We start from the raw sequence: 26,301 nt of genomic DNA, 5'->3' as shown, positions 1-26,301 counted from the left end.
TTCCCACCCTCCCAATGAATCCTTTTTCCCGGGCTGAAGCCCAAGCTGGAGCGGTCGCGGGACACGGAACCCGCCACTGTGTGCGGTACATCCGGACACCGAACCCGGGAACGCCGTGGACCCTAACGGAGCTGATGGGGATCAGTGGGACGCATTGGCCGCAGGAAGTGCCACAACGTACTATGCCGTTATTGGCATGTACAGCCGCTGCGATTGGTCGACTTCGGGAGTTATGTGACGGTTGATCCAAAGATACAGGCCACAGGCCACTCCCGACTGACGATCTCTAGGATACCTGACCCAACGACAGGGTCTCGCCAGCCTGCCTTGCCCCGCACACCGGCTGTCTTCCTCCATCTCCATCTCTCGTCACCGAGACATGCTCCAGTGAGGATGCCTTGCTCTGCGGCATCCGCCGATGCTCCTCAACCATTCAACCACACTGTTATTAATCAGGCCGCTTCTACAAGATCATCCTCTGCACTAGGTGGAGGCGAGCGGCGTTGGCTAGACCTGCATACCCGTACACACCAGGTCGGGATGGCCACCGCCAGTCCTGATGCGGTACACGAACACATGCCCAAATCTCCACGGTCAACGGCCTGGTCTGTTGCTTGAAAGCTGCAGCCCAGGTCACCCCAGCCCGCCCTCCCCCTCATCAACGTTTACGCCGCTGTCCTCGTGCCACCTACTATTACGGCATATCCTGATAGTTTGAATCCCATCAGCATGGTTCTGGCTAGTGTTGAGGCAAGCCAAGCCGGGTATCAAAGGTGCAAAGGTAACTTTGCCCGCATACTGTCGGTGCAAGCAGCATGGCACGACTGGCTCCCCCCTCTGCTCTATGCCGTGCGGGCATCATTGATGGTCGATCCATAGTTCTCGCCGTGTTCAGCTCCTCGCCCTTGTCGGAATCAACAAGCAATGTAGAGTACCTATCAACTACCGCCACCGCAGTCTCACAGGCGCGTGTTGATCCAATGCCCTGTGCCTATCTTTCCGTACCTACCCTCAACGTCCTACATCCCACAATCGCTACAGTCTCAAGGTTTCTCAGCTATCTGGAGACCATCCCGCGCAGGAGTTCCTCGACTCTCTCCACAACCTCCACTTCCCCCATCATCCCAGCTCGTGGTCTCACTCCCACTATCCCTATCCCTCGCACTCACTATCTCTCAGACTTCTGCCAGCCTACCCCTAGTGTATCTAGTGACACTCCCCAAGCTACATAACCCCCCAGCTCCTCTCCGCTCCTCACCTGGTCCCCCTTCCGCTCCTCTCCTCTCCTCATCTTATCGTAATACGCTTTGGATAGACTCTCACCAACAACACTGTTTGGCTTCCTACCAAGACAAGGATAAGGATCAAAGTCCTTTCTGTATCGAGAGTTCCTCGTCTCGAAGGCCCCAAGAATAGGGGGGCAGATCTCTGGACACGATCACAGCCGCGAGCTGTGCTTTGTTGCTAGACTGCTACTCACTGGTCTCGACCAACATTCAATACCAACACCCATTCACATACTCTCAAACTCTCAACACGATACTCCTCCAATCAACGTCATTTGACAATCTGCCTGACAACATCCACCCACCAAATTTCTTTGCCCGTTTATCGCATATCGCGTATCGTGAAGACACTGCTGTCTCCCGCGTCTTGCTGACGACCCCATCCCTCAAACATCGAACTTCAACAAGCCTACCTAGCCAAAGGACGTAACCCGTCAAAATCATTATTGATGTCGGTTGACCTTCGTACAAGCCTCAATTGCCTTCGCCATCCATCCAGGTTTATGCCCGTCTCGAGAACACAACTCTCGAGAGACCATACGGGTGATAGTATACAGAATTTAAGTACGTCGGGTTCAAGCCCACTCCGGAGTGTCCCACCGCCAGAGTGAGATAGAGAGGCCCGTAATAGCGCTGACAAGAAACCACACAGATTCGTGAACAAGACAGGCTCTCCTGTCGAAAATTGAAGCCCGTCATGGAGCCCGTAAGCAAAAGCGTCACCCTTGTCGAGCTCAAACGTTCTCTCGTGCCCCCGAAATGGGAGGATACCGTGCGTGTCATTGGCATGTCGGAGTGCAAGGAGGCCGGCCTTTCGCTGGCCCACGCCTTTGCTGCTGATGATCTTAGCCAGTATCTCCTTGATGCCGACGATATGGCGAACCTATCGGCCGAGTCGAAGTGGAAGCTGCACGTCGACATCATGACGTACATCGCAGCCGCCCACTCTCTTAACGGTATTGTCACCACCATTGGCTCAGACTACGATGCCGTTGCGCTGTGGTGAGTTTTGTGTCTCAGCCTTTTTCCTGCTTTACTCATGGAGGCATGGCATCTCATGACGACCCTGTCCCGCTCAGAGGCTTTCCCTGTCAAAAAGCAACATTGGACTAACATCAGACGGATCATAATAGGATGCCTCCTGGAAAGGACACTGATGGATGGTTGACTATCCTCCGCAGCGGGTTGTGGCGGCTCTATTTCCAGCTATCTGTGGAAGCTAGACGTCGATACTACGACGAGCTACTGCCTCTGCTGCATGACACCAAGCTTGAGGTCATGGGCGAGCGGGACAATGACTGCTACTACCTGGTCTACCTAGGGACCAAGCCCAACGCCCGGGGCAAGGGGTATGCGAAGAAGCTGATCAACGACATGATTGAGAGGGTACGTTGAAGGATCGCCATCTGGATTCTTTCCACAACTGTTGCATCTGGCAAACAACATTCAGCCTTGTAACAGCATTGTATCTTGGCTGTGTCCTGACTAACTCTTGAAACAGGCCGACGCGGAAAATCGTGCCGTCTACCTCGAGTCCAGCTCTCTGTCCAACAACGAGTACTATCTCAAGTATGGTTTCGAGTTTAAGCGCGAGATCCGGATGACGCGTGGAGACACACCCGTCAGCCTGTTCATCATGGTCCGCGAACCACGCGCGCACAAGAGCGGGGGAGGTCAGACATACTCAACCGTAGTCTCGAGCAACATCAAGCTGCAGATCAATGCCGTGATGAAGGAGACGGCCAGGGTCTGAATGGCGGAGGGTGTTGAAGTTGTGAGCATCCTCCATCCTTCCTTTCGACCTGGAAAACTGGTGATGTGATGTGTGTGCTGTGCGTTTTGTTTCTGCGTGTCGGGAGGTGGTGTAGTGTTACCTGCCTCTTTTGTGTTGACGATCCCTTCATTCATGGCTGCGGTCCTTGTGCGCAATGCTTGCCACCTGTGTCTCATGCTGACCACAGCTCGACTTTTTAACATTGACCTGAATGGGCGCGTCTGGTTCAACACCGACGCTTATGCGTTTGAAGCTCACTGTCCCTACTGTAGCAGCGATGGAATGATGTCTGTGTCGATTTTTACGAATGTTTTTGGATTCCGTCCTTTTAGTTTGCTTGTATCTACCGACTAGCTCTAGCCCTTCATTAGAATACTGACCGATTCACTCATTTCAATCATATCAATGGTTTGCGGTCTTTCCGCTGGTCCCTCGTCCCTTTTCAAGACCTCACTCGTGACAGCATACCGACCGGGTTGCTGACACCATGCGTGACTCAACACTCCCGGTGAAGCCACCATTGAGATTTTCCCCCTCTGCCCAAGGGACTTGTCCTCCCTACTTTAGCAATTCTGACATTTCCCTGATGCTTTTTCGATCCGCATCCGTTCTTATCTCCGCACACTTCTTGGCTTCCAAATCTAATAGTCGAGGATAGCCCAAGTCTCGTCGTCAATGGTGGTGTAAATCAGACCCTGGGAGAGCAGCTCATCCGCCGCGTCTATCGTGGCCCGCATGGCCAATCCCGCACCGCTCGAAATCTGGTTCAGGTGCACGCCCTCGTTGCCGCCGGGGGCATTGTTGATAAAGTTGAACATCTTTTGCGCGTTCGCCGAGACACCTCTAAGCTTGGAAGCCTGCGCGGGGTTGCCGCCGCCCGCCGCCGCACCACCGGCACCGTATCCATCTCCACCGTCAACGAACATGCCATCTTCACCTCCTCCCGCACCGCCGTTCGCCGCGGGACCGCTGCCGTCGGCGTTGAGGGGTCCCTTTGTGAAATAGAGGTGGACGTAGGTGGCCTCGAGGAGGTGGTAGTTGACCTCGTTGAAGTCGGTGACGGGGCGGATAAAGTGCGCGCCGACGTGGCGTTTGCCGTTGAACGACTTGAGGCGGCCCCAGACGCGGACGTGGCCCTCGAGCTCGAGCTTCTCGTCGGCGTCGTCCTTTTTATCCGTGTCGACCCACTTCTTCACCTCGATGAGCCCCGTGCCGTCGTCGAGCTTGAGGGTGATGTTTGTGGGCTGGGGCGAGATCTGGCGGATCTGGGCGACAAAGGTGACCTGGGTGACGGTGGCGCCGTCGATTTTGAAGTCGGCGCCCGGGTAGGCTTCTTCGGCGTCGATGACCTGCTTGATTGTGACGGGGCGGAGGGATTCTTCGCTGTAGGCTTTTCCGCCGCCGCCCTGGGAGCCACCGCCGGCGCCGCCTTGGGAGCCGCCGTAGACGAAGCCGCCTGCGTCGTCGCCGCCGCCTGCGCCGTAGGAGGTTTTTGTGAAGCCGCCGTAGGAAGCTGTGTAGGTAGGGTGAGTGGTTAGTTGTGGAGCTTTCGAGGTTTAGGGGAGTGGAGCTGATGTACTCATTGTGTATGTGGTATCTCTGAGAAAAGGTCTATGTGTTGTCGTGGATATGTTAGGGTTGACGGGGACTGTGTTTTTGGGGGTAAGAGGACGACGGGATGGTGGTTGTGGTGGGATGTGTGGTGGTGGTAGGTCGGGTGGTTTTGAACGGGAACGCGTCTTTTTGCCTGGCGACGCGACTGGGGGTTTAATTGATGTGCACGACGTGCAAAGTGCCACCCGCTGCCCGCTGTGGAATGCTGGTGCCCCGCGTTGGGACCATGACTGGATGAAAGCTGAGGGTGGGGGGCTCTGAGGTTCGAGATGACATAAGCTACATAAAATGGTCTGTGCTCAATGGCACCGGTTATCGGGAGCCGACTGATATCAGCTGTGGTCTTCAGTCGAGATAGGTAAGTTTATACGGTGACGGTGACGGTGAGTGAGTGAGTGAGTGTCTCACTTCACCTAGGCGTTATTAGTGAGCAATCAGAAAAGATTGAGTACTGGGAACCAATGTATTACTGAGATTCTGTAAGAATGGATGCAGTGGCTCGAGTGCCAACGGTGCACTGATTACAGATCCTTAATTCTGAGGTATGAATCCAAGGTATCGACATGTCATGATGTCTGCTAAACAATCTTCCTGACCCAGCATATGTCTCTTACCTCCAGCTTATTTTGCATTGGGAAACAATTCGAAAAATCTAGTGACTCTCCGACCTTGTTAACCGATGAATCTAGTGCACAATAAGAATACGAATCACATGAATTCTAGATGAGGCCAAGTGAGGTTCCATGAGGTTCTCTCCAGGGTGACTGACCGATGTGGCGGTTGTCACTGCTCCGATTAGCCTCGGCTGACGGCGATTGCGGAGGGCCCCACACTACCAGGGCCCCCACAACGCCTTTAACAGCGACTGGATCACTGGAGCTGGACCGCCTGGAGGATGTGGTCCGACGCCTGGAGTGCCGCGACCAGGGAGCTCCTCCTCCTCTTTCTCGGGACTTTGGGGGTGGGCGAACGTCCAGCGTTGGCGCCGGGCGTTGCTTCTGACATCAACCATCCCAGCACCTCCAAACCCAAATTCCCCTTTTGCCTTTCCAGTCTTTCATCTCCATTGTGACAACATCCCACCCGTCAGAGCCACGCCATTGAAGTAGCATTTCTTTCGACTTCCACCGTATTCCCATACCTCGAACTTGTCATTCAGAGCACCCATCTCGCTATCCGATATACCCTCCCCATTGCTATCGTCACCGTTGCCAGGCAAGGTGCACGTAAATCAACAACCAACTTGTACATCACACGACATCGCCAACAACTGACTCCCACATGGCGCGATCTCAAACGAAAACCCTCCCCGTCATCCCCCTCGCCCGCGGCACCATCCTCCTGCCGGGCGTCGCACAGCGCATTCCCGTCACCGCCGCCCGTCCCGACATCCCCGCCCTTCTCGCGAACGTCTACACCCGCGCCGCCTCTGCGGCCCCGAACGAGCGCATCGACTCCGTCCCCATCGCCTGCGTCCCCGTCTCTTCCCCCTTCGTCGGCCCCAATGGCCAGCTTCTCATCCAGGATGCCGACCAGATGGACGAGTCCCTCATCAAGGAGGTTGACCCCGGCACCGCTCGCAAGTCCGATCTCTACAACTATGGCGTAGCCGCCCGCATCACAGGCATCGAAGGAAGGGGGACTGCCGAGTTCGCCCTGCGGGTGGAAGGCGTTGCAAGAGTTCGGGTTGAGAAGGTCACGCAAGAGAGGCCGCACTTTGAGGCCAAGGTCAAGTACTTCCACGATGAAGGTTCGCCTGCCCCTCTGTCTGCCCAAGTCATAATAAACCGTAGATGATTGCTAACAATTCGTGCAGTGACGACGGATGCCCAGATGCAAGAACTCTTCTCCCTCCTTAAACTTCGATCCCGAGAACTCGTAACGATCCTTCGCATATCCGCACTCCTCCCCAGAAGCCCAGACAGTCCCGGCGGTCTGTCTCCCCTGTTGACGAGGAGACTTGAAATGTTCATCAACAAGAAGGAGCTGAAAGACGCTGGTCAACTAGCCGACTTCATGGCCAACATTGTTGAGGCTTCATACGAGGAGAAACTCGAAGTTTTGGCTGCCCTCGACGTCAAGGTTCGCCTTGCTAAAGTCATTGAGCTCCTTGACCGACAGGTCAGCGGGATCAAGAACAACTTCAAAATCACCACCTTCACCAGCGTACCCGTGCAGTTCCTCGACAAGATCAACGATAAGACATCACGTCGTGTCGGCCCCAACGGCGCTCCGCTGCCACCCAACACCATGTTTCCTCCAGGCCCCAACGGCGTCATGGGTCCCAACCAAGACGACGACCAGGAGCCCAACGAGCTGGAAGAACTCAAGAAGAAGCTGGACAAGGCTCAGCTCCCGCCCGAACCCGCCAAGATGGCCCAAAGGGAGTTGAGGAGACTGAAGAAGATGATGCCCGGTAATCAAGAATACCAAGTCACTCGCACTTGGCTGGATGTGCTCTCTGAGATTCCCTGGACTGCAACCACGGATGACAGACTGGGACCCGACACACTCGCGAGAGCTCGCAAGCAGTTGGATGAGGACCATTACGGCCTGGATAAGGTCAAGAAGCGTTTGGTCGAGTACCTGGCCGTGCTGAGACTCAAGCAGTCCATCAATGATGATGTTGAGGAGCAGATCAAGCAGGCAGAGGCGGAAGCGGCTCCTCCAGCCGAACCTGAGAAGGAGAAGGAAGAGGACGCTGAGAAAGCGAAAACGGAGGAAGCCAACGCCGAGTTGGAGGAGCGCGCGAAGTTGGCAAACACCAAGATCGAGGTTCTGCGATCAAAGCGGATGGTGGACCGGTCGCCTATCATGCTCTTGGCCGGCCCTCCTGGTGTTGGCAAAACAAGTTTGGCAAGATCTGTCGCCATGGCGCTGGGCAGGAAGTTCCACCGGATCTCGCTTGGCGGTGTCAGAGACGAAGCTGAGATTCGTGGTCACCGCCGGACGTACGTGGCGGCCATGCCTGGTCTGATTGTTCAGGGGCTCCGAAAGGTCGGCGTGGCAAACCCCGTCTTCCTTCTCGATGAGATTGACAAGTTGGGCATGTCCAATGTTCACGGCGACCCGTCTGCAGCCATGCTCGAGGTCTTGGATCCCGAGCAGAACAACTCATTCACTGACCACTACGTCGGTCTGCCCATCGACTTGAGCAAGGTGTTGTTCATCGCCACGGCCAACAGCCTAGACACCATCCCAGCCCCCCTCCTTGACAGAATGGAAACAATCTATCTGCCGGGATACACAACGCTCGAGAAACGCCACATTGCCATGCAGCACCTCGTGCCCAAGCAAATCCGGGTCAACGGACTTTCGGACGACCAGGTCAACTTTGACAAGGAAGTCGTGTCCAAGATCATCGAGTCTTACACCCGTGAATCAGGCGTTCGTAACCTGGAGCGCGAGATTGGCTCTGTCTGTCGTGCTAAGGCTGTCGAGTTCGCCGAAGCCAAGGACGGAGGACAACTCGGGACTTACAAGTCACAACTCACAGTCGACGACATCGAAGAAATCTTGGGCATCGAAAAGTTTGAGGAGGAAATTGCCGAGAAAACAAGCAAGCCCGGTATCGTCACCGGCCTGGTGGCGTACAGTTCGGGCGGCAACGGTAGCATCCTGTTTATTGAGGTTGCCGACATGCCTGGAAATGGCAGCTTGCAGCTTACCGGTAAGCTGGGAGACGTGTTGAAGGAGAGTGTTGAGGTCGCTCTGTCCTGGGTCAAGGCGCACGCGTACGAGCTGGGTCTGACGTCGGAACCGGCCGCCAACATCATGAAGGAGCGGAGCATCCATGTCCATTGCCCTTCGGGCTCGATCCCCAAGGACGGTCCCAGCAGCGGTATGGCGCAGGCCATTGCTCTCATTTCTCTATTCTCCGGCAAGCCTGTACCTCCTACAATGGCCATGACGGTATGTCTTTCCCGAGTGACAAAGTGGACGACCATCGGAAAACCGGTACACTGACACAACATTCTGTACTACAGGGCGAGATATCCTTGCGCGGCCGTGTGACTGCCGTCGGGGGCATCAAGGAGAAGCTCATTGGCGCACTCCGAGCTGGTGTCAAGACGGTGCTACTCCCCGCGCAGAATCGCAAGGATGTGAAAGATCTCCCCCAGGAGGTCAAGGATGGCTTGGAGATCCTCCACGTCAAGTAAGTCTTCTCCCACCCCCTCCCCAAAGTGTCTTGCATTTCTGTGTCTCTCTCGCTTCCTGAAGTCGTATCACCCTCTCACCAACTACCCCGTTTCCCATTGGCGCCGTGCTCCCGACGCGGTGATCCCTTTGCCTGCCGCTATGATCCCTGGTCCTGGAACCGTTCTTCACAATGTGCCGTGTGACTGACCTTCTTGTCCTACTCCAGTCATGTCTGGGAGGCTATCCGACTCGTCTGGCCTGATTCCCAGTGGCCTGGCGCGGAGCCATACCCTCCCATCGAGAGCCGATTGTAGATTGGCAAAATAAGGGGTGGAGGTGTATGTGATGCTCCCTCAAGACCATGCACGCCGCGAACACTCACTTGTTTTGTATTACTCAACATCATCACCACTACGGTCATTTCTCAACCGAGCCGACCTCCCCTGCCACGACTGAGACTGTATGTAACGAAGGGGAAGGGAAGCGGCATTGCACACATCACACACTGGGTAGTATGGCCATTCGGTTTCGTTTCGGCGTTTTTATAGGTGTCTCGGGGCGTCGCGAGACGGGCGTCCAAGACATTTCACTTGTCCCGTCTCGCCGCGACGTGTATTGTCTTTGTTCATAATGCGTGTTGCAAAAGGAGAATGCTACGTGTACATGTTTCTTCTTGGATTATTTGATAGGTTCTTCAATGGCATTCGCTTTCAGAGACTCGAGTTCTGATAACCGCGCGTCACGTCGTAGTTGGCTAGCGCCGCGAAACCGTATGCAAATGTTGGAGTGACTCCTTTTGCTCTGCCACGATGTTTCGTGACGGTGTACATGTGTGTTTGATGATGGGTTACTAGCCTACCAAGTGCTAGTTTCCCTACCTAGGAAGTAGGAACATGTGCCTCGGGCAAAGATGATCTCTTGTTCACTCTCCATAGTCTGCAGCATCGACGACACCACCTTGGGACATGTCCCGGATATAGTGCTCGCTCGCTTTAGCTATGCTGTGTGATGTGTAAACACTGAATGGTCTCTTGAGGTTTGGATAAGAACCAAGAATTCGGAAATGAGGCAGACAACTGAAAGTACATACGGGTCTGATTTTCACGTTCTTGCATGATTTCTGGCGGTATGCGGCGAGGGACGATAGCGTGGGCTATCGGGAGGTGTTTCTCTATGGCGTATGCCTATGATGAGGAACCTAAAGAAGGGGCCCTCCATTGTATTTGATGATCAGGTGGAGGTCTTGTAGCTTTGCGAAATCAAAATATTGTTGCACTCTGTTCAGCTTTCTCAAGTCAATGAGACTGCGAAACTCTTTGAAGAAACGGTTCACATTGGCGTATCATATGTACGGATGTATATGATCTTCGTGAGGGATAGGATTTCCTCCTCCCCTTCTTCACTCCTTCTCGCTTCAACTCGGGGGCAATGCAGGTGTTCCCTAACGGAGGAGGATGGGGATTGCCATCCCGCTTCCCCGTCTGCGTTTGAATTCGTTCCCAGATCGTTGGTAAGACGGGGGGGTTAGCCTCCACATCCCTTTACCGACCGCGAAACAAGACGGGGCTACCCGCAGGTGTTGGGAACTCGAGATACTCTTCGTCGGGGGGTTGACAGACTAGTGGAAGGGGCGATTTCAAATAGATAAAGAATGATGGTACATCTCGTTCTCTCGTCGTCCCTTGGGTTCTTCCACAGAGATTCGCAACATTTTAATTTGACACCCTCCTCTGCTTCGGCTCTGGCTTCGGATGCCAGTCTGCCGTCGAACTACAGTGAAGCTTTGCAAAAGAATGTAGAAAGTGAACAGGGTGGGACTATACAAAGTGGAGGGGAGCTTCAGCGTGCGGCCTCTGACCAAGACCGTGATAAGACGAAAACATAACTGTTAGGACCTTTCACTTTCTTCATTTTGACATGACAATGTCGATATGTCTGTTCTACACTACGAATGAGGCCTCCCTGGGCCAGGCACCATACACCACGCCCTCGAAGGACCTAGTGGCAAGCAATGCCGAACACCATCACCACCACCACCGGTGCCTGATCCGTGTAAGCCCCGACGGAGAACAAGTTCCAGCTGCCACGAACAAAAAGCTAACGCAGAGCAAGGGGAGGAAATCGCCCGGCCAGTGCTGGGTAGTATTCATGACAGCGCCTGTTTTGTTACGCCGTCAACTTGACAACTACGAGCGCTCTGTACACAACGACTTACATGGCGTACACCCCCCTCCCCCTCTATTCTACACCATCTGATCCCCTCCGCTCGTGTGCCACGACATAACGGAGAATCTACTGGGACTCGATTAGCGAAATCTTCTTGTTCCACAGGATGGCGCTATCCTTCTCTGATACACGGAGAAGAGAAAGAGGAAAAAAAATGGAAAGAAAAAGGGGCGTGGGAACTCTGGGGGACAATGTGCTACGGAGAATTTTTTTACTTTTCTCCTTGGGGGTTGGGTTTCCCCCCTTCGCACGCCATGTCCCGTTCCTTTTCCATGGGTAGAATCCTGCCCGTTGTATTGCCATGCTGGCCACGCCGTCGCGCGGAGGTGGCTTGACGATAGTGTAAGTCGAGCGGAGAGGCTCGTGAGAGAAAGATGGAGATGAGGACAAAGTCTCCGAGATGGTAACTTCCTCGATAGAGAGGGCGTGAAGATGAAACCAGTTGGAGAGTAGGCTGAAAAGGCTCCATCTCAATGTTCTTCATGGTTCGAGACTATCATCATGCCATCTTTGACCGAAACCTGCATGGTGTTTGTTAGCGGGGAAATGGGAAGCTCGTATTAGCACAGACAGACTCTTGAGCATGCCAAAGGTGCTAAAACCACGTCTTGCGCTCGACTAGGTCAATGAAAGGCATGAAATAAGCTCAGCCGTCATCGCAGAACCTCAAGGAGTTGCGCATTGGGTATGTGCATTACACTTCAAGCCGTGAGGCGAGGCCCCGTACCAGCAGGCGCCAGTCGTGCACCCGAGCTGGGTTCGCATCGCTAGGTCCGGAACTATTGAAGATAATCAACGGGTCCGGGTGACGACGGCCGGGAGCAGCCTCGCGCCGTTGCAGTCGGGATTTTTTTCATGACAAAATAATTCTCCCTCCTCTTCCACGGCTCTTTATTCTCCGAAGACTACGGAATCCGGGAAATGAATGATCTAGCTCAGATCGCGCGCGCTAGAACCCCCATCATCATCATCATCATCATCATCATCATCATCAAGGCGGTTCTTTATCTCTCTCGGGACTTTTAGAATGACGAGGTATCAAGACCAGCTCGAGCATCCGGGCTTTTTATCGGTATACCAGCCGGGCGGCTCAATAGTTCTGCCATGGCCTCCGCCACCCGCTCGGGCTAGTAGGAAGTCTGTCGCTGTGGCTGAAGTGTGCAATTTTGACGACCAGTCGAGCTGGCTAGCCCAACTCTACTGATCAAGGGACTGCCGTTCTTTGGCTCTAGCCTCTAGGTCCGCTGCCATCTGCCATTGCGCGTCTGCCCGGACACTAACAAGAACGATGGCGGCAGATCTTGGGGCAGCTATATCAAAGTACCGGAGCCATGTGGAAATGAGAAATTAAAAGGTTGCTTCTTGGTATCGAACCTCTTTCCTAACTTCGCTTCTTTGTCCAACTCTGATATTGCCCTGGGCCATGATTTTCAGAGATCATTTGGAACCAAGTTACGGTCAGTGTGTCCGATTATTGTGCAGACCCTCAGCCTCGTCGGCAGGGACCGATGCGATGACGTGGAAGCCGGGCATCGGTGCCCCGAGGCTGGACGGCGATTGCCTCTCAGGTTACCGGTCCTGGGGGGGGGGGGGTTCGATGGAGAGGCCGTTGGTTGGCACGGTTGGGTATCAAGCAATGCTTGATGAATATGACCTGATGTATCTAGCCACCGTGGCCACGTTGCCAAAATGCCTCGAATCGTCAAAATCATTGCTCAGTTGAGATCTTGTCCGATGCGGTTCGCCGACAGGGTTTGCCAATGAGATCAACGCGGAGCCCAGCCGGCTTCCACTCAGCATCTCCGGTTTCCAAGACCCTTGCAAACTAAGGCGTAATTCAGCGCAGACCGACTCGAAGCCGCTGCAATTGCGAGGATTCAAAGGAAATGATCAGGGTCGTTCCGGACGCCTTCGACTGTCCATTCGTCTCAGAGAAACTACTGTGAATACGTCTTGCGTGGTGAGTTGGTCTCGATAGCTTGTCTACGTCGCATTGACCGCCCGGTAGGGGAAATCGTCTTCGCGACAGATGGTGCTTCAAGATGTTGGCAGCTGGGTTTCCGACTGCCGTGCAGCCGCGAGACCCACGATTCTTCGTATATCCGTGGCAGCGCAAGATCCTTTGGCAATCCGCCCACTACCCCATTTTGGTCCGATGTGGTAACCTTGCGAACGATCATGAGGGGATCGCTCGACCGAATGGGTCGCGTCATTTTGTTCTGCCAGGGAATGGGATGAACCTGAAGAGGGGTAAGCATGGGAGCAGGGCGCCAATGCCAACCAGCCGGGTTGTAAATGCAGAGAGAACTTGAGAGCTTCCCTTGCAGCGGGCGGGCACTATTGTCAGTTGTATGTACAGGTACTCTTGAGAGCCGGAGGCCGGGGGGGGGGGGGCACCGAGTAAGTATCGTCTGCAAGCACATCCAACGCGGCTCGGGCGAATCTGCGGCGTCAGACAAGGGTTTAAAGGTTCGTCTGATGTCTGTCTGGCAGGACTCGATATTTTCCTTCCCGCTGGTCCCTTGGCCGGCCGCAATTGTAGCCAGCCAGGTCATCAGAATTCAGATGCGCATGTCAAGACGGTGGAGCCGTCGCAGGCATTCGTAACATCCCCACCGCCCATGCGCGCGCGGGATGATAATCACGGACCGAACAGTCCAGAGTTTGACAGAGAGAGAGAGAGAGAGAGAGAGAGAGAGAGAGAGAGAGAGAGAACTCTGGCAAGTTTGCCAGTGGCATTCGAGCCATGGTCATGCTGGCCCGTTCGTACGTATAGGAACTGCATTTGAATGATGAACCGTTCGTGGCCGGGTATGGACAGTGTACGACCATGAAAGAAAAAGAGTGGTCTACGAAGCAAAGGCTTCCTGGCCAAGTCTAGACGCTGGTGAAGTCGGATGTGCGTCATGTTTCTGTCCGGACCCCAGCATGGCATTGCGCTCTGCCCATCGTTATTGACGAAATGGATATTCCTCGTCTTTCGCTCGGTCGATGCAGGACTTATCATTTTGCTTGTCTCAAAAAGGCGGCCTATCCGTAGCAAACTTTGTTGATACGGATGTTGGTGGCAGGCCGCAGTCCTGGGATTTCGGCGCAACCGCTCTCAATGCAACATCAAATGACACTGATGAGGTGCTTTGGCGTCTGATAAGCGCGCTTTTGGCCCGAACCCCACGAGTCCATCAATCTGAAGTTTTCGGAGAGTTCGTCGTGGATAGGCCTTAGTGCAGGCAATTAACGGTCTCTCCGAGCACCCATGACGACGTGGGGCCCCTTCCCAACGCACAGCACGACCTCTGAGCCCGCAAGCTTGAAGCAATATCTAGCTTGACATCAGGGATATCGTGTTCTTGGGAGCTTCAGGAAGCATCGCACTGCAGCCACCTGCGCGCAGGCCGAAAGACTCGGCCTACATCTTTTTTCGAAGTACACCGTAGCTCACCCATCTCGACCGTGAGCCATCATGTGACGTGCGTTCCATGAGAAGTCAGTTGACCGCCTCCCGCAGACAGTTCTGGGTATTATCACCAGGGTGAGATCAGATATAGGGGCCCGGGTTTGAGGATTCCGCTGCAGGACAGCAAGCATGAAGATCGGCTCAAACCTCCCTGTATACTGTAGCGACACGGGGCCATTCGGTACCAACCTCTCCAGGCCCCTCTACGCAGTCCCTTGTCGCTCAATTTTAAATTCGTCCCATCTTCTCAGCCAACCAAGATGACAAGGATGTTACCACAAACCTAAATGAGGCTCACCCCATGTATTCCCTAGTAGGCACACCTGCCAGTGGGTAAGAATCAATACCTGAAGGACTGCGATTCTCCAATCACAGTGTTGGTAGGTAATAACTAGCGCTCTTGACGTCTCCCGAGTCCCGTATCGTCAGGAAGGATAATACCTAGTGATTTCGCAACTGGCATTGGCGCCTCCGTCAGAACTAGTGCATCTCGTCTTCGGTGCTCGCAATGGGGCGGCGGGGCACCTTCGGGCGATCTGCATCATGATACGGCAGGCAAGCAGGACCGTAGCGTGTGTGAACCTGTCGCTATTCCCAGCTGGCCGGTACTGGTAGCTGATTAGGCGAAGGCCCTTTTCGGCAGCGTCGCCCGCAAGTGCGGTCGTATTGGCTTCTGTATCCGTCATACAACAACCTCAGGGTCGCTGCATGGACCCTGTTATTGAGTCTTTTATGAGCGAGACCGTAACAGACACTGTCACAGCGACCGCCACGAAGTCCTTGAAGGTTCCATTGTCGACTATATCCCAGACTCCTATTGTACGGATACGGCTCATGTACAGCAGCCCTTTGCTGCTGGTACTCCGTAGTCCGGCTTCCAAAATCGAATCGCCCTAGAATCGTGGCGCTAGGAACGTCTGATCAGAATAATAGGACGGCCAGGTATTTCATCGCTGTCCAGGTTCAGACGGCTCCTGGGACGCGAGAAATTCTCCGGCTGGTTGCATCAAGGCTGCGCATGAATCTTGCTCATATGACGCTTGCCCTGATCGCGTGCACAGGTATGGATGAACTCTTAGCTGCGAGGGATCACAAAGAGGTCCGTGGCAAGTAGAAGATATCCCCCGTGTGAACGTCGCGCCTCTATCATGCATTGGCCCTACCCACTCCGGTACATTGCTTCCTGTGAGGTTTGAGCAGTATTGCAATGGGTCAAAGAAGTAAGTTTCAACTGGGCGGTATCCGTACGAGTACCTACCCTAGGGCAGGCAAGTGGACAAAACAAGAGCGGGAAAAAACAACGCAGGTCGCGATGGAGAACAATACCTGACAAGGCGACAGCCCTTGTCATTTGCTTGACTCGGGTGAATGGCGGTCAACCTGAAAGACGGTATCTGCAAGACAGCAGAACCGCTAGCGGTGTTACCATTTCGGCTCAGTTGCATCAAGTTGGCTTGAAGTTTGCGACTCAAGTTGCCGCTTGCCTTGAGCACCGTCAACTTCAGTCGTCGCAGGAACCACCTCCACGCCTTTTGGACACCCAAGAGAGAGACGGTAGGTACTACTTGATGCTTTGTAGCAGCCCGAGTCTTCGTGGAGTGTAAAGAGACATTGACAAGAAAGCCTTGACAGGCTTGATCTGGAGTCCGTGGGCGCTTGTAATGTTTCACCCAGCGCTATTCTCTAGGTGGGGTAATAGGGTAGGTCAGATCGGAGGGGATATTGCATGAATAAAGGCGACCGGTTCGTCTGAATAGTTTATGGGTTGGATGCCTCGAGACTGGCCAGCCCGCCTGGTGGGTTTGACTGCCGCCTCGAATCCGACCCATCGTCCTCCCCAATCGCTGTTTCTGCCAGTTCTCAGACAGCCGTTCAGTGCCTTTGCATCCCTAGGCAACTGACGAAGATGAATTCTGGTATTGGTGGACAGGACGTTAGTGCGTTTTCCGGAAATGCCAAAAGTGCAACGTCAGCGAGATGTAGCCGTATTCGTAACAGAGTCGTACAGACGCTGCAAGACATCGCGAGGGGTTCCTTCTCGATCCGTGACGAAGCTCTTCTTCCGGAACAAGGCATACCCCGCAAGGTATTCAGTCAACTGACGAGCTGACGAATGGAGGGGTACTCTCGGCCATGATAGCTAAGATCAGGATATCAGGGCTACTATTCGAGGTCCTTTGCGCATAGGGCGTTGTGGCGAGGCTTCGGACTGCGAGAGCGGTGGGGAAATGATCCAGGGCAGATTCTAGAGGGCGAGCCCGACATGGGGCTTGGCGACGACGGTTAGAGGCTGCGACTTGTTGTGCCGCGGGTCGGGGAAATCGAGTACCGGAGAAAAAAGATGGGATGACAAGTTTGACAGGGGACCCGTTGTATTGGCAGGGCCAGAAATCTTTGAGCCTGGGCCGAGACCTAGACCTGGGGCTTCGTCCTTGCCCATGCAAGGGTTAGGTCGGACCTGGGGGCGTGAGCGTTGTTGAGGTGGACGTACGCGTAGTCGTCGCCGTACAAAATGATCGAGCCAAAAGGTAGAGCTTGGCCATGGGTACGGAGTACCTCATGATGCTCGTCTTGATGGTGACCAAGGTCAATCGGACTATCGGACTCGGATAACCCTGTTTGCCTGGGCACTTTGTAACCCATACTACTCCGTACCGTGGGTAGGGAGTAGAATGACAAAGTGATTGGAGGCTGGAGCGTGGTAGAAAGATAGGTTTCCTGTGAGGAGTCGACAGGTGCAGGGCAAGGCAGGCAAAGGCGGCAGCGGTGTTTAATTGATTGCAGGATGTGAGCAGCGAGCCAGGCTGACCACCCCCCGTCGTGCAGATAATTCAGTACTCGGCCGAGTGGTGAGGTTTGTTAGGAATTCAGGTGAGGTGGAGAAAGTTGGGGGTCGTGGCCGTTGGCGCACGATTCAGAGCTCGTTGTCGGCAGCGACTGGAAATTGGACGAGATGAATGCACCCCAAGGTTCCCGGTAGGGCTCGTTCGGGCAGAGTGAGAGTGCCGGGGAGGTGCTTGCATCTGCATCCGTGGACCGTAGTCCCTAGTAGGTACTCGTACTCTGTATCCATACGGCGAGGAAGCTATTTTTGATGGCAAGTGACATCGGGAGAGGGGACGGAAAGTCCATGACGAATGCTGCATTGCTGGCTGCTACGAAAGCATGGCTTGGCAAAGTAGCTTCGAGTCTTTGAGGTAGGTGAATGTTGGCGTGCGGCCGCAATGGCCGGTGTCGATGGTGTCTACGGTGGTGGTGATGGTGGTTGGGAGCATGGTTGAGCTGGCTTGGGTGTGACGACAAAAAGTGACGATGTGTGGCTGGTATCTGTCTGAACGGAGTGCAGAACGGCCTGATGAAAGAGCCTGAGTAAGCTTGACAGTCAGCGAGGGATGAGCAAGGTGTCGGAAAAGATGCACCGGGGAGTTTTTTCCCTGATGTTTTGCGGCTTTGCCCCAGAACCCCAGTCGGAGCGCAAATTGTGTCCGAGATGGCCAGCATCAAACCGGGTCTGGGGTGTTTCTCTCGGAGCATTTCATTAAGTTGGATTGGGATTGTCCGACGTCCGAATGGGAGAACCTGGCCATTTTTTATTGTTCCGAGTTGTTCTTCTATTTTCTTTTTTTTCTCTTGTCAGGTGTTGAGGTCTTGGTAGGGTTCATCGGCGAGGTAATTAGCTGACTAGTATCCGTACTCCGTACCGACTGAAGTGTAAACCGGCCTAGTCCTGGTCATGGGAAATGCGTTTCTGGCCGAATTCTCGTCGTCGATGTCGATGGTGGGTGGGAACAAGGTATGCGCCAGTCGAGCTGTGAGCACGCGAAAGACCATGGAATGTTCCGGATGCCGTACCTTGGAGACTTCCATGATCTTAGATAAGGCACTTCAGGTATCTTGGGTATCTACACCGTACCTTCTCCAAGACCACCGACTGGCAAGACTACCTAAGGTGGCAGTCACGCAGTCAAGCAGTCTGGCAGGAGAGCCGTTACGGCACTGGGGGAGGTGCCTTCTAGGTTGACTTGCCGCACCCGAGCAGCCCCGCGCTCATCCACCAAACCGACGGGAAGCTAAGACATGGGAAAGTGCCTACCTTACCCAGGCACACAGACAATTGGAAGCCAGATTCCCAGGTACCTTCCTTGTCTTACCTAATCTTCCGTCTCACATATGAAAGTGAGGTGGTCATCTTACCTCCTGGGTGCTCCTTCCGAGCCTCACCAGTCCCGTTGGTCAAGGCAGGCAGGCACGTAGGTAGGTAGATAGGTAGGTAAGCAGGAAGGTAGGAACCTGTACCTTCCATCCAGATTTGAGCAAGTCAATGACAGGGCATCACGGGAAGGTGGGCGTCCTCAGGTGAGGCAGGCGCGGCAACACGGCTCAATATGTGCTCCTTCTCCATTCGGATGTTCTAGCCAACATTGCATCGTACCTAAGCTACCTGGCTGCTGAAGGCTCACCAGCACCCATCGTCCAGCCCTTTTTTGGCCTGATCCATCATCACTCTGCCATCATCCTGTGGCCTGTCATTGCCATCGCCATCGCCGTCCCATGTCATTTCTCATCTCCCATTGCCTACCGACATTCTCCATTGAAATCTAGCTTGCTGCTTGGGTCTACCGTCTTCCAACCTCGTACATGGCGTTCCTCGGGTCGGATCCATGTGTGTTAGCAACCCCGCCACTCTCACCGAAGCAAACTGGGCCCAACATCATCAAATCGTCAAAAGTTATCAACCGCCAGCCCACTCACTCTTACACGCCCACTTCTATATTCAGCCTCCAAGACCGTACCGTACCTGTACGAGGAATATCGATAGTCCATCGCCAGACCCGCCTGCATCGTTCCCCTTCCTCTCTCCATGGGTTCCTTGGAACAACAGAGCGATCGCCATATCTTGCAAGTGGCCTTTCGTCTAGACTTGTCTGCACATGAGAATTCTACAGCTTGCTAGGCACAATCGCCACGGCGAGCCTACGATCGTCCTTTTCCTCCTAGTTTGTCGGTTCAAATTCGGTCTTCCCGTCCGTGTCCGACCCATAATGCACACACAAAGTACAATCAGAGTGAGGGATCGCATTGTGACCAGGCCGTTCTTTGGCCAACCTTCGATACAGCTCCTTGTCATAATCTGTTTCGACTCTCCAGCATTTTAAAAGTCTTCGGCCGTCGCCGCACATCGTCTCCATTATCGATAAATTATCAGCCTGGTCCCGGACCGCTGTGGGCACTGGCGGCACTTCCGGCCTTGTGCTTCAACTGAGCCCTCGATGCATGTCGTACTGCGACATGGGCTGCTCGGAATAGAGGAAGGGGAAAAAAAAAAGAGTCAAAACACGAAGAAGGGGGGGGGGGGGGAACTCTCCGGAGCGGAAGCAAAATCAAGCATCCAGGGAGGATACCTTCTCGGCTTCGGAGCATCTGACTTCTTTGCGTTTCTGTTCCCGCACCGCATCGCATCGTACCCGCCCGACCAGACTCTGCCTCTTCATCGCCGTCGGGATTTTGACTCAGTCCCTCATCCTCGCGAGCATGATTGAGACCAACACCTGCAGTTCACCACCCCAATGCAGACTCGCAAAGTCGGCTATCCCCTGAGTTATATTAACCCAATTTAATCAAGCAACTCGAGCCATGGCAGACGGTCTGCTGGCCACCCGGGGTTTTCTGCAGCTTCTTCTTCAACAACGTCGCAACGAACCACGTCTGGAGTCCTGGACAACCCGCCCGCTGCTTAACGGACAAGCCAGGGACTGGCCTGACCTACCTGGGCTTGCCAAATCCCTACCCTTGTCTCCGTCCGACCTCCACCATGTCCGGTCCATGGCGGAGGGGTGTGCCTTGGCAGCCCTGGCCTAGTCGCCAGAATCCGAGTGGAACAGGAACCCACTGATACCCATTGAAACTGCTTTCACTACCTACTGTGTAGGAGCCACCGCCTTTCCCGTACGGTACTGTAGCACGCTGCCACGCACGACGGGCAAGATATCCACAGCTCACCGTTCGGCCTGCACCACCTTCGATTCGCTGGCCAGTGGCGACAACTGCCATGACATGCCACGTGCTAAAAGACTACAATACAGGCTCGGCGCCCAACATGGCTGCCCACATCTATCCCGTCACGACAGTGTGCCTACCGCGGGCCAGCCGTTAATGTGAAAAGCCAACCCACGATCGATGGGTATTTACCGCTGTGAGCGAAGAACCACGGAGAGCACGGAACGCGTGGAGGAAGAACACCCAGAGTCTGGCAAGGGTTATTCCCCGGTACAAACTGGAAATTGAATCCCGTGGCTCTGGAAAAGCTTCCCAACGTCTGGAGTTCAGACGACTTAGGGACTAGGCCACCGAAATAAGGTCCCGGTCGCATTGACAGTAAGCATTGGATCTTCGCTGTGGCAGCCGTCCAGTGTCGCGGGATACTTGCTGAGACACACCTCGGCTCAAACATGACACAACCGCGAGTCGCCCTCGAAAGCGGGTCAGTCTCAAAAAGAGCCAGGACGCCGTTCCTCAAAATGCCCCAATGGTCAGAAGTTCAAAGTTCGATCTCCTGTTGATATGGAAGCGTCAATCTGTCGGGAGTCACAGCGCGCACGAGTAGGGGCTACAACGCTGGAAGCCGCATCCATCGTCATAACCGACCTCCTGGAGCGTCTGTAACATGGATAAAACTGGACCGACTCCGCTGGCGCTAGTTTCTACATGACATCCACTAAACTGTGCGACTGAGCAGAGCTGCGGATACAGGTTGATTTCCAGGAACAGCTCTGGACCTTCAGTCGAAAGAGAACGAAGGGGATGCAGATGATCAAACACACGTCACGGGAACTTGGATCGTCGCTCGCAAGTCCGAAGCATCTCAAGGTAGAGCGGCACCATTCAGTACCTCTGAACACCGAGCTCAATATATGTTGGTGTTTCTACACCACTACTAACGGGCTGTTCGTACGGATAGCTGTCTGTAGTAAGCTTGCCGGCCCGTGGAATCAATACCTTTGTGCTTCCGGATTCCGGCTGGTGCCGCCTCAAAGGTACGGATAGTTTCCCGGCCATCGACTTCGAGCTATAAGCGACCGACCTCGATGATCCAGGCGCGGCTTGGCATGACCAGGGCTTCCGACTGGACCATCAGACGAAGAAGGGGACCTTACTACGTAAACCCAGGGAGGCATACGGACCGGGGTCAGGATGGAATAGACCACCTGCGGCGTGTGCGGCAGCCGACCGACCAGGGCCAACCTAGCGCCTGTGTTGACAATGGGACGCAGATGCCAGCCGAGAGCCCTACAGATCGGCATTCCTACCTTGCCCCAAGTGAAGCTCGGTGAGCACCAAGGCCGGATCCAGACGTCCGAATTCCCTGTGCTAGGACATCTCGTCTATGGATGAGAAGGAAGAGGAGAACGAGGCTCGTCTATATTCTAGCATCCCAAAGAACCACGGTGGTGAGAGTAAATATCCCGAATCAGTTACGGGCACCTTCTGGGTGAGCAAATGACTCCATATCGACTTGACACACCTTTCAGTGTGGCTCAGTCGTCCACTAACAAGATGCAACCTAATAGTGAGTGACCTCACCGGCTCCATATTGGCCTGGCTGCCGGTGTTCTGCGTGTGCGTAGAAGCAGGCAAAAAAGCCGAGCCGCATGGATTCCTGGCCGACCTTCGTTCCTCGAATGAAGCCAATCTTGTTCAACTGCATGGACTTCGTCTCACCGAAGAACGGGTTTCTAATTGTTCAGTACAGATACACTTTGCCGATACTGAGGGCTCGTGTATTACGAATATGTACCAAGGCAAGGTTATGACGATGGCGACGACCACAATGGCAATGAGAGAAGCAATTAGACACCTTCAGATGAACGGCCGGGAAAAGGGGAGATAGATGCACACTATACGAACCCGAATAAGCCATTCTGCGTGGCATGGAAGACATAGACCGATCCCTCACACAGCCGGAACGATGTCCACAAGGTTTCCCAGAGTTGGACCAGGGACGGCAGTTAAGTTGATCATACTGTCACTGACCGAGCCCTACAGTATGCAATGCGCCGGTGTAGAGTAACGATGGCAGGAAGACTTGCTAGCGGCACGAATCAAGGTTCTTCTCGGACTACGGTCTCAGAGAGGTATGCCGCAATCAAAGCCAGCAAGCTGTGAATTATCAAGTGTTGCCTACCCCGTACGAATCTCAACGGTCATTCTTTCTAGCACCTATGTGCCAGGGTCCCTATTCGGGAGGGAACTTTAACATCAACACGTCCGAAACAGGCCGAGGGTTGGGCCTTGCGCGAGAACCAGGCTCGCATCTCGTTGGTGGAATTTTTTCGCGACAACCCCCAGGTAGGCCAAAATTCGAAGGACACTAACAACAGCTGCTCAGCGAAAGTATCGACGGGGCAATCGTGTCGCACGTCTCTGAGAAGGCTACTGATCTGACGGCTCGCTGGGCTCACAGATGCCTGACTTCATCGATTCCTGGGCAGCCACGCAGATGGTTGGAAAAGATACGTCGTACGGGGCCCATTGATCCAATGGTTGCCAAGAGGATTGGGCGAACGGGAGGACATGAGGAAGCATGACGCGAACAACCTGCATACGACCGATGCATGGACGCTTCGTCTCGCCCCCAAGTGGTGTTGAGGTTTTTCTGCATGAGTAGTGGAAATCGGTACTCAGCTCCCACACCCTTGCAAGCAACTCCCCAACTCGCTTCAGAGTTGTTGTGCTGGAATTTTGCAGCTCGGATGCTATGCGGACAAGAAACCTTAGACGGACAGTCTCCATCGCAATGCTTCCGCGATGCCGGCACTTTCGACTGCCTAGTCTTTGGCATCTGGCCGTTGAGCACGGATCCGGCAACCTCGACCATCGGCTATCAAGCCCTCGAGAGACTGAGTGGCCAGGTCACAGGCCAAAACTTGGATTGCCATGTGGAGAGGCGAAGTCATCTGGTCTCCGCGCATAGCCGAAAGCTGCACCGAGGCAGGCAGGAGTGGCAGGACATTCACGACTAGCAAACAAGGCCAGACCGCCTGCTGGAATCGATTCCCATTGCTCTCTGTCGGCGGCTGCCAATCAGCGAGGCGGCCTTGAGGCGGCCTTGAGGCGAAGGGCGAGCCGCGTCGGGCAAGTGGGCAGGTTCCAGAACATGGCAGGCCGCAAGACAGGGCGCAAGGCAAAGAAAAGGCACGAGAAGATTCGTGGCAAGGCCACCTGAACTTCGCAGGTTGCCCTGGCCCTGCGAGAGAGGGGAGATGGGGACGAGATGTATGAGGGACGACAGCCACATCCACTTAGACCGACATGAGCATTTGCGGGCAATTTACCATTCCTTTTTAGAGGGGGGTTGCCGGGCCCAGAAGAAATCGAAGAACTAACACGTCGATTCCCTGGTTAGCGGCACTGGCTTGACGTTGACAGAAACACACACACACACACACACACACACACACACACACACACACACACACACCCATACTCAGACATAGCTGGGGCCGTTCACGCTACGAATGAACCGACGCTACCTTATGTGCGGTACGGTCAGCTCGCCCGCTCTCGTTGAACATGACTCCGGGAGCAATAACTTGGGCTACCGCGAGTGCCAATGATGCAGGATAGCGCGAACGCGGCGGCGGCAGTAGAGCAGCTTTGACGATGCACTGTTTCCTGATGGTGTGGTCTCGACATTGACCGGCCCTTTTGCTACGGCTTTAGCACCGCCTCTGGGCTTTGCCTTTCCCATGCAAAAAAAAATTCCCAAACCGAATTGGGCTCATCCCGCATAGCGTGGGGCGCTGCACGATTCCTGGGTGAAAACAACCAAGTTCAATGGTAAGTGGCATTGGCACCAGGCCAGGGCCACGGTATCGACTTGGCCACGCTACTATGGACTGGAGATTGGAATCGCATATCCGACATCTAGCATCACGTTGCTAGTATTGAGTGGTATCAGAGCCACACAGGGATACCGCGAACTCCCCCTTCTCTCTGCGTGCTTCATTGCCATCTTGACAAAGGCATACCGAAGTGACATTTTTCATGGTCTGCTGTGTACCTCTGTAATCACGATGCATGTCGGACGAGATGCAGACGATGGATCTATTAGGCAGGTCTTCTCTGCGGATGTGATGCAAGAGGTAGGTGACCAAAAAGCGACGCCGATGAAGTTCACGACTCGATTGGTCCGTGGCCCATGTACCAATCTGGCGACTTACTCACAATACTTACTGCGTACGGAGTATCAAACACGTCTTTCTCACGTGGCGAGCAAAGACTAACGAAGACCATCACCCGTCCAGCGACTGCGAGGCAACATGGAGTGTTCGATGCCAAGTTGATGACCACGGCGTACGATTATTGGGTTGGGCAGCGGGGGGATCATCACGTCGAGTTGTTCTTTCGGAGGCTTCCATCTCGGGCGACCTGCCTTAGTGAACTCCAAGCCCCCAGCCCCGGTGCCGTACTAAGGCAGGGTAGGGTGCCAGACTGTTGACTTTTGAGGAGTAGGGGAGGCGGTGGCGGCGAGGGTGTCTTTGGCGAGAACCGGGTGGGCAGCGCACATACCAGGACAGGCCTGGTAGTTCACCGTTGCGACCTTGGCCCAGTTGATATATCGCACCTGGCACCCATCAGAATGATTTCCTTTCCGAAGCGAAGAGCGCACACGACTATGTGGATGAATGGACGAGCAGAGGGCCAGCAACAGACTTGAAAGGCATGACCTTGTTCGGACCGGTAACGCATGCAAAACGGCTAGTGCCCGTGTTGGCAGCGTACGGGTACCTCGACCTCGTCAAACCTAGGGGGAACAACCGGCAGAAGAAGCAGGTTGTTGTGGGTATTATACCAGTACAGCGGCTCCCAAATCAATCAGTCGTATTGGAGGACAGGACAGGGCCGCTGGGTAGGTATGCAATACGGCACGGTGGGAGCAACAGCCTCAAGCTCCGAGAGAGACAAGACGGGCACCAGTTACCACCGAAAAATGGTTGGTTTTCATCGGCTTACCGCCTCTCTTGCAGACTGAGTTCATGGTCCCGGTGCTGCTTGCTGCTGGTGGGTTTCGGCGACGTCAACGGCGGATAAGCAGGGGAGAATGAGAGAGAGTATGTGTTCAAACTTCATGCTTGGTGGACGGTCGACCGAGTTGATCAGTCTACCTACGGATGCGGATCCAGGATCTCTGTCTGTCAGATGTCTGTACGGGATGGAGCCATGCCGCAGTCTGAGTTTGATTCTGTTTCTGGCCCATTGGTCCTGTTCGACTGTTCCTGGGCCTGATGTGTCTGCGTACCTGCTCACTGACATCCCTGCTACCAAGTTCGGACGGAAACTGGAGATGACCTGATGCGACCCGCACTCAATAACCATGCCGACAAAGTAGTCGAAACTTCTCTGGAAACACTTCAGTCGCCCCTGGAGCAAGTCATGTCTACATTGTGCCTCCCTGTCCCTGCAGGGCAGCATCCAGCAGGTGACGTCTGGTCTTCTCCGCTGCACAGCAATTTTGCTTCGGTTGAGCTTCGTCACCCCCAGCCGGTGAGTGACCACTTCTCCCTCCTCCACAGGCTCTGGTGTAGATGATGGAGATTAATGTAGTGAACAGGAAGATTTCACGAATAGATACGCCTGAGTCCTAAGATGCAATGCTGGGAACAATTCCGCGTTTACCAACATAATGCAACTCGCGAGACAACAATCATTGTTGAGAACACAAATTCTCGGAGGTCCTTTTCGATCTTGACCACACCTGGCACCTTTCTCTACCCATCGAACTGGAAGCATATCGACGGTGCAAA

General features: G+C 54.3%; 4 protein-coding genes across 4 annotated transcripts; 3 read left to right on the top strand and 1 right to left on the bottom strand.

Annotated features, from left to right (window-relative positions):
• Positions 1-1,983: 1,983 nt before the first annotated feature.
• CTAM01_10854 (acetyltransferase) lies at positions 1,984-3,039 on the top strand (the record flags this gene model as incomplete). Its single annotated transcript, XM_060526866.1, has 3 exons — positions 1,984-2,288; positions 2,420-2,672; positions 2,788-3,039. The coding sequence occupies 3 exons, from the start codon at positions 1,984-1,986 to the stop codon at positions 3,037-3,039; spliced, it is 810 nt and encodes a 269-aa protein (XP_060378514.1).
• Positions 3,040-3,701: 662 nt separating this feature from the next.
• Positions 3,702-4,643, bottom strand: CTAM01_10853 (uncharacterized protein; the record flags this gene model as incomplete). Its single annotated transcript, XM_060526865.1, has 2 exons — positions 3,702-4,573; positions 4,640-4,643. The coding sequence occupies 2 exons, from the start codon at positions 4,641-4,643 to the stop codon at positions 3,702-3,704; spliced, it is 876 nt and encodes a 291-aa protein (XP_060378513.1).
• Positions 4,644-5,955: 1,312 nt separating this feature from the next.
• CTAM01_10852 (lon protease 2) lies at positions 5,956-9,128 on the top strand (the record flags this gene model as incomplete). Its single annotated transcript, XM_060526864.1, has 4 exons — positions 5,956-6,424; positions 6,491-8,586; positions 8,661-8,830; positions 9,041-9,128. The coding sequence occupies 4 exons, from the start codon at positions 5,956-5,958 to the stop codon at positions 9,126-9,128; spliced, it is 2,823 nt and encodes a 940-aa protein (XP_060378512.1).
• A 6,634-nt stretch (positions 9,129-15,762) lies between these two features.
• On the top strand, positions 15,763-16,398 carry CTAM01_10851 (uncharacterized protein; the record flags this gene model as incomplete). The annotated part of the gene is made up of 2 exons (XM_060526863.1): positions 15,763-16,068; positions 16,255-16,398. Coding segments are annotated over 2 exons (450 nt in total), but the record flags the coding sequence as incomplete, so codon positions are not given.
• Between the last annotated feature and the right edge of the window lie 9,903 nt (positions 16,399-26,301).

The sequence above is a fragment of the Colletotrichum tamarilloi genome, assembly GCF_030869305.1.
Source record: "Colletotrichum tamarilloi strain Tom-12 chromosome Unknown Scaffold_53.1, whole genome shotgun sequence".
In the NCBI taxonomy this organism is placed as follows: Eukaryota; Fungi; Ascomycota; class Sordariomycetes; order Glomerellales; family Glomerellaceae; genus Colletotrichum; species Colletotrichum tamarilloi.
This window is presented reverse-complemented; position numbering and strand designations above follow the sequence as displayed.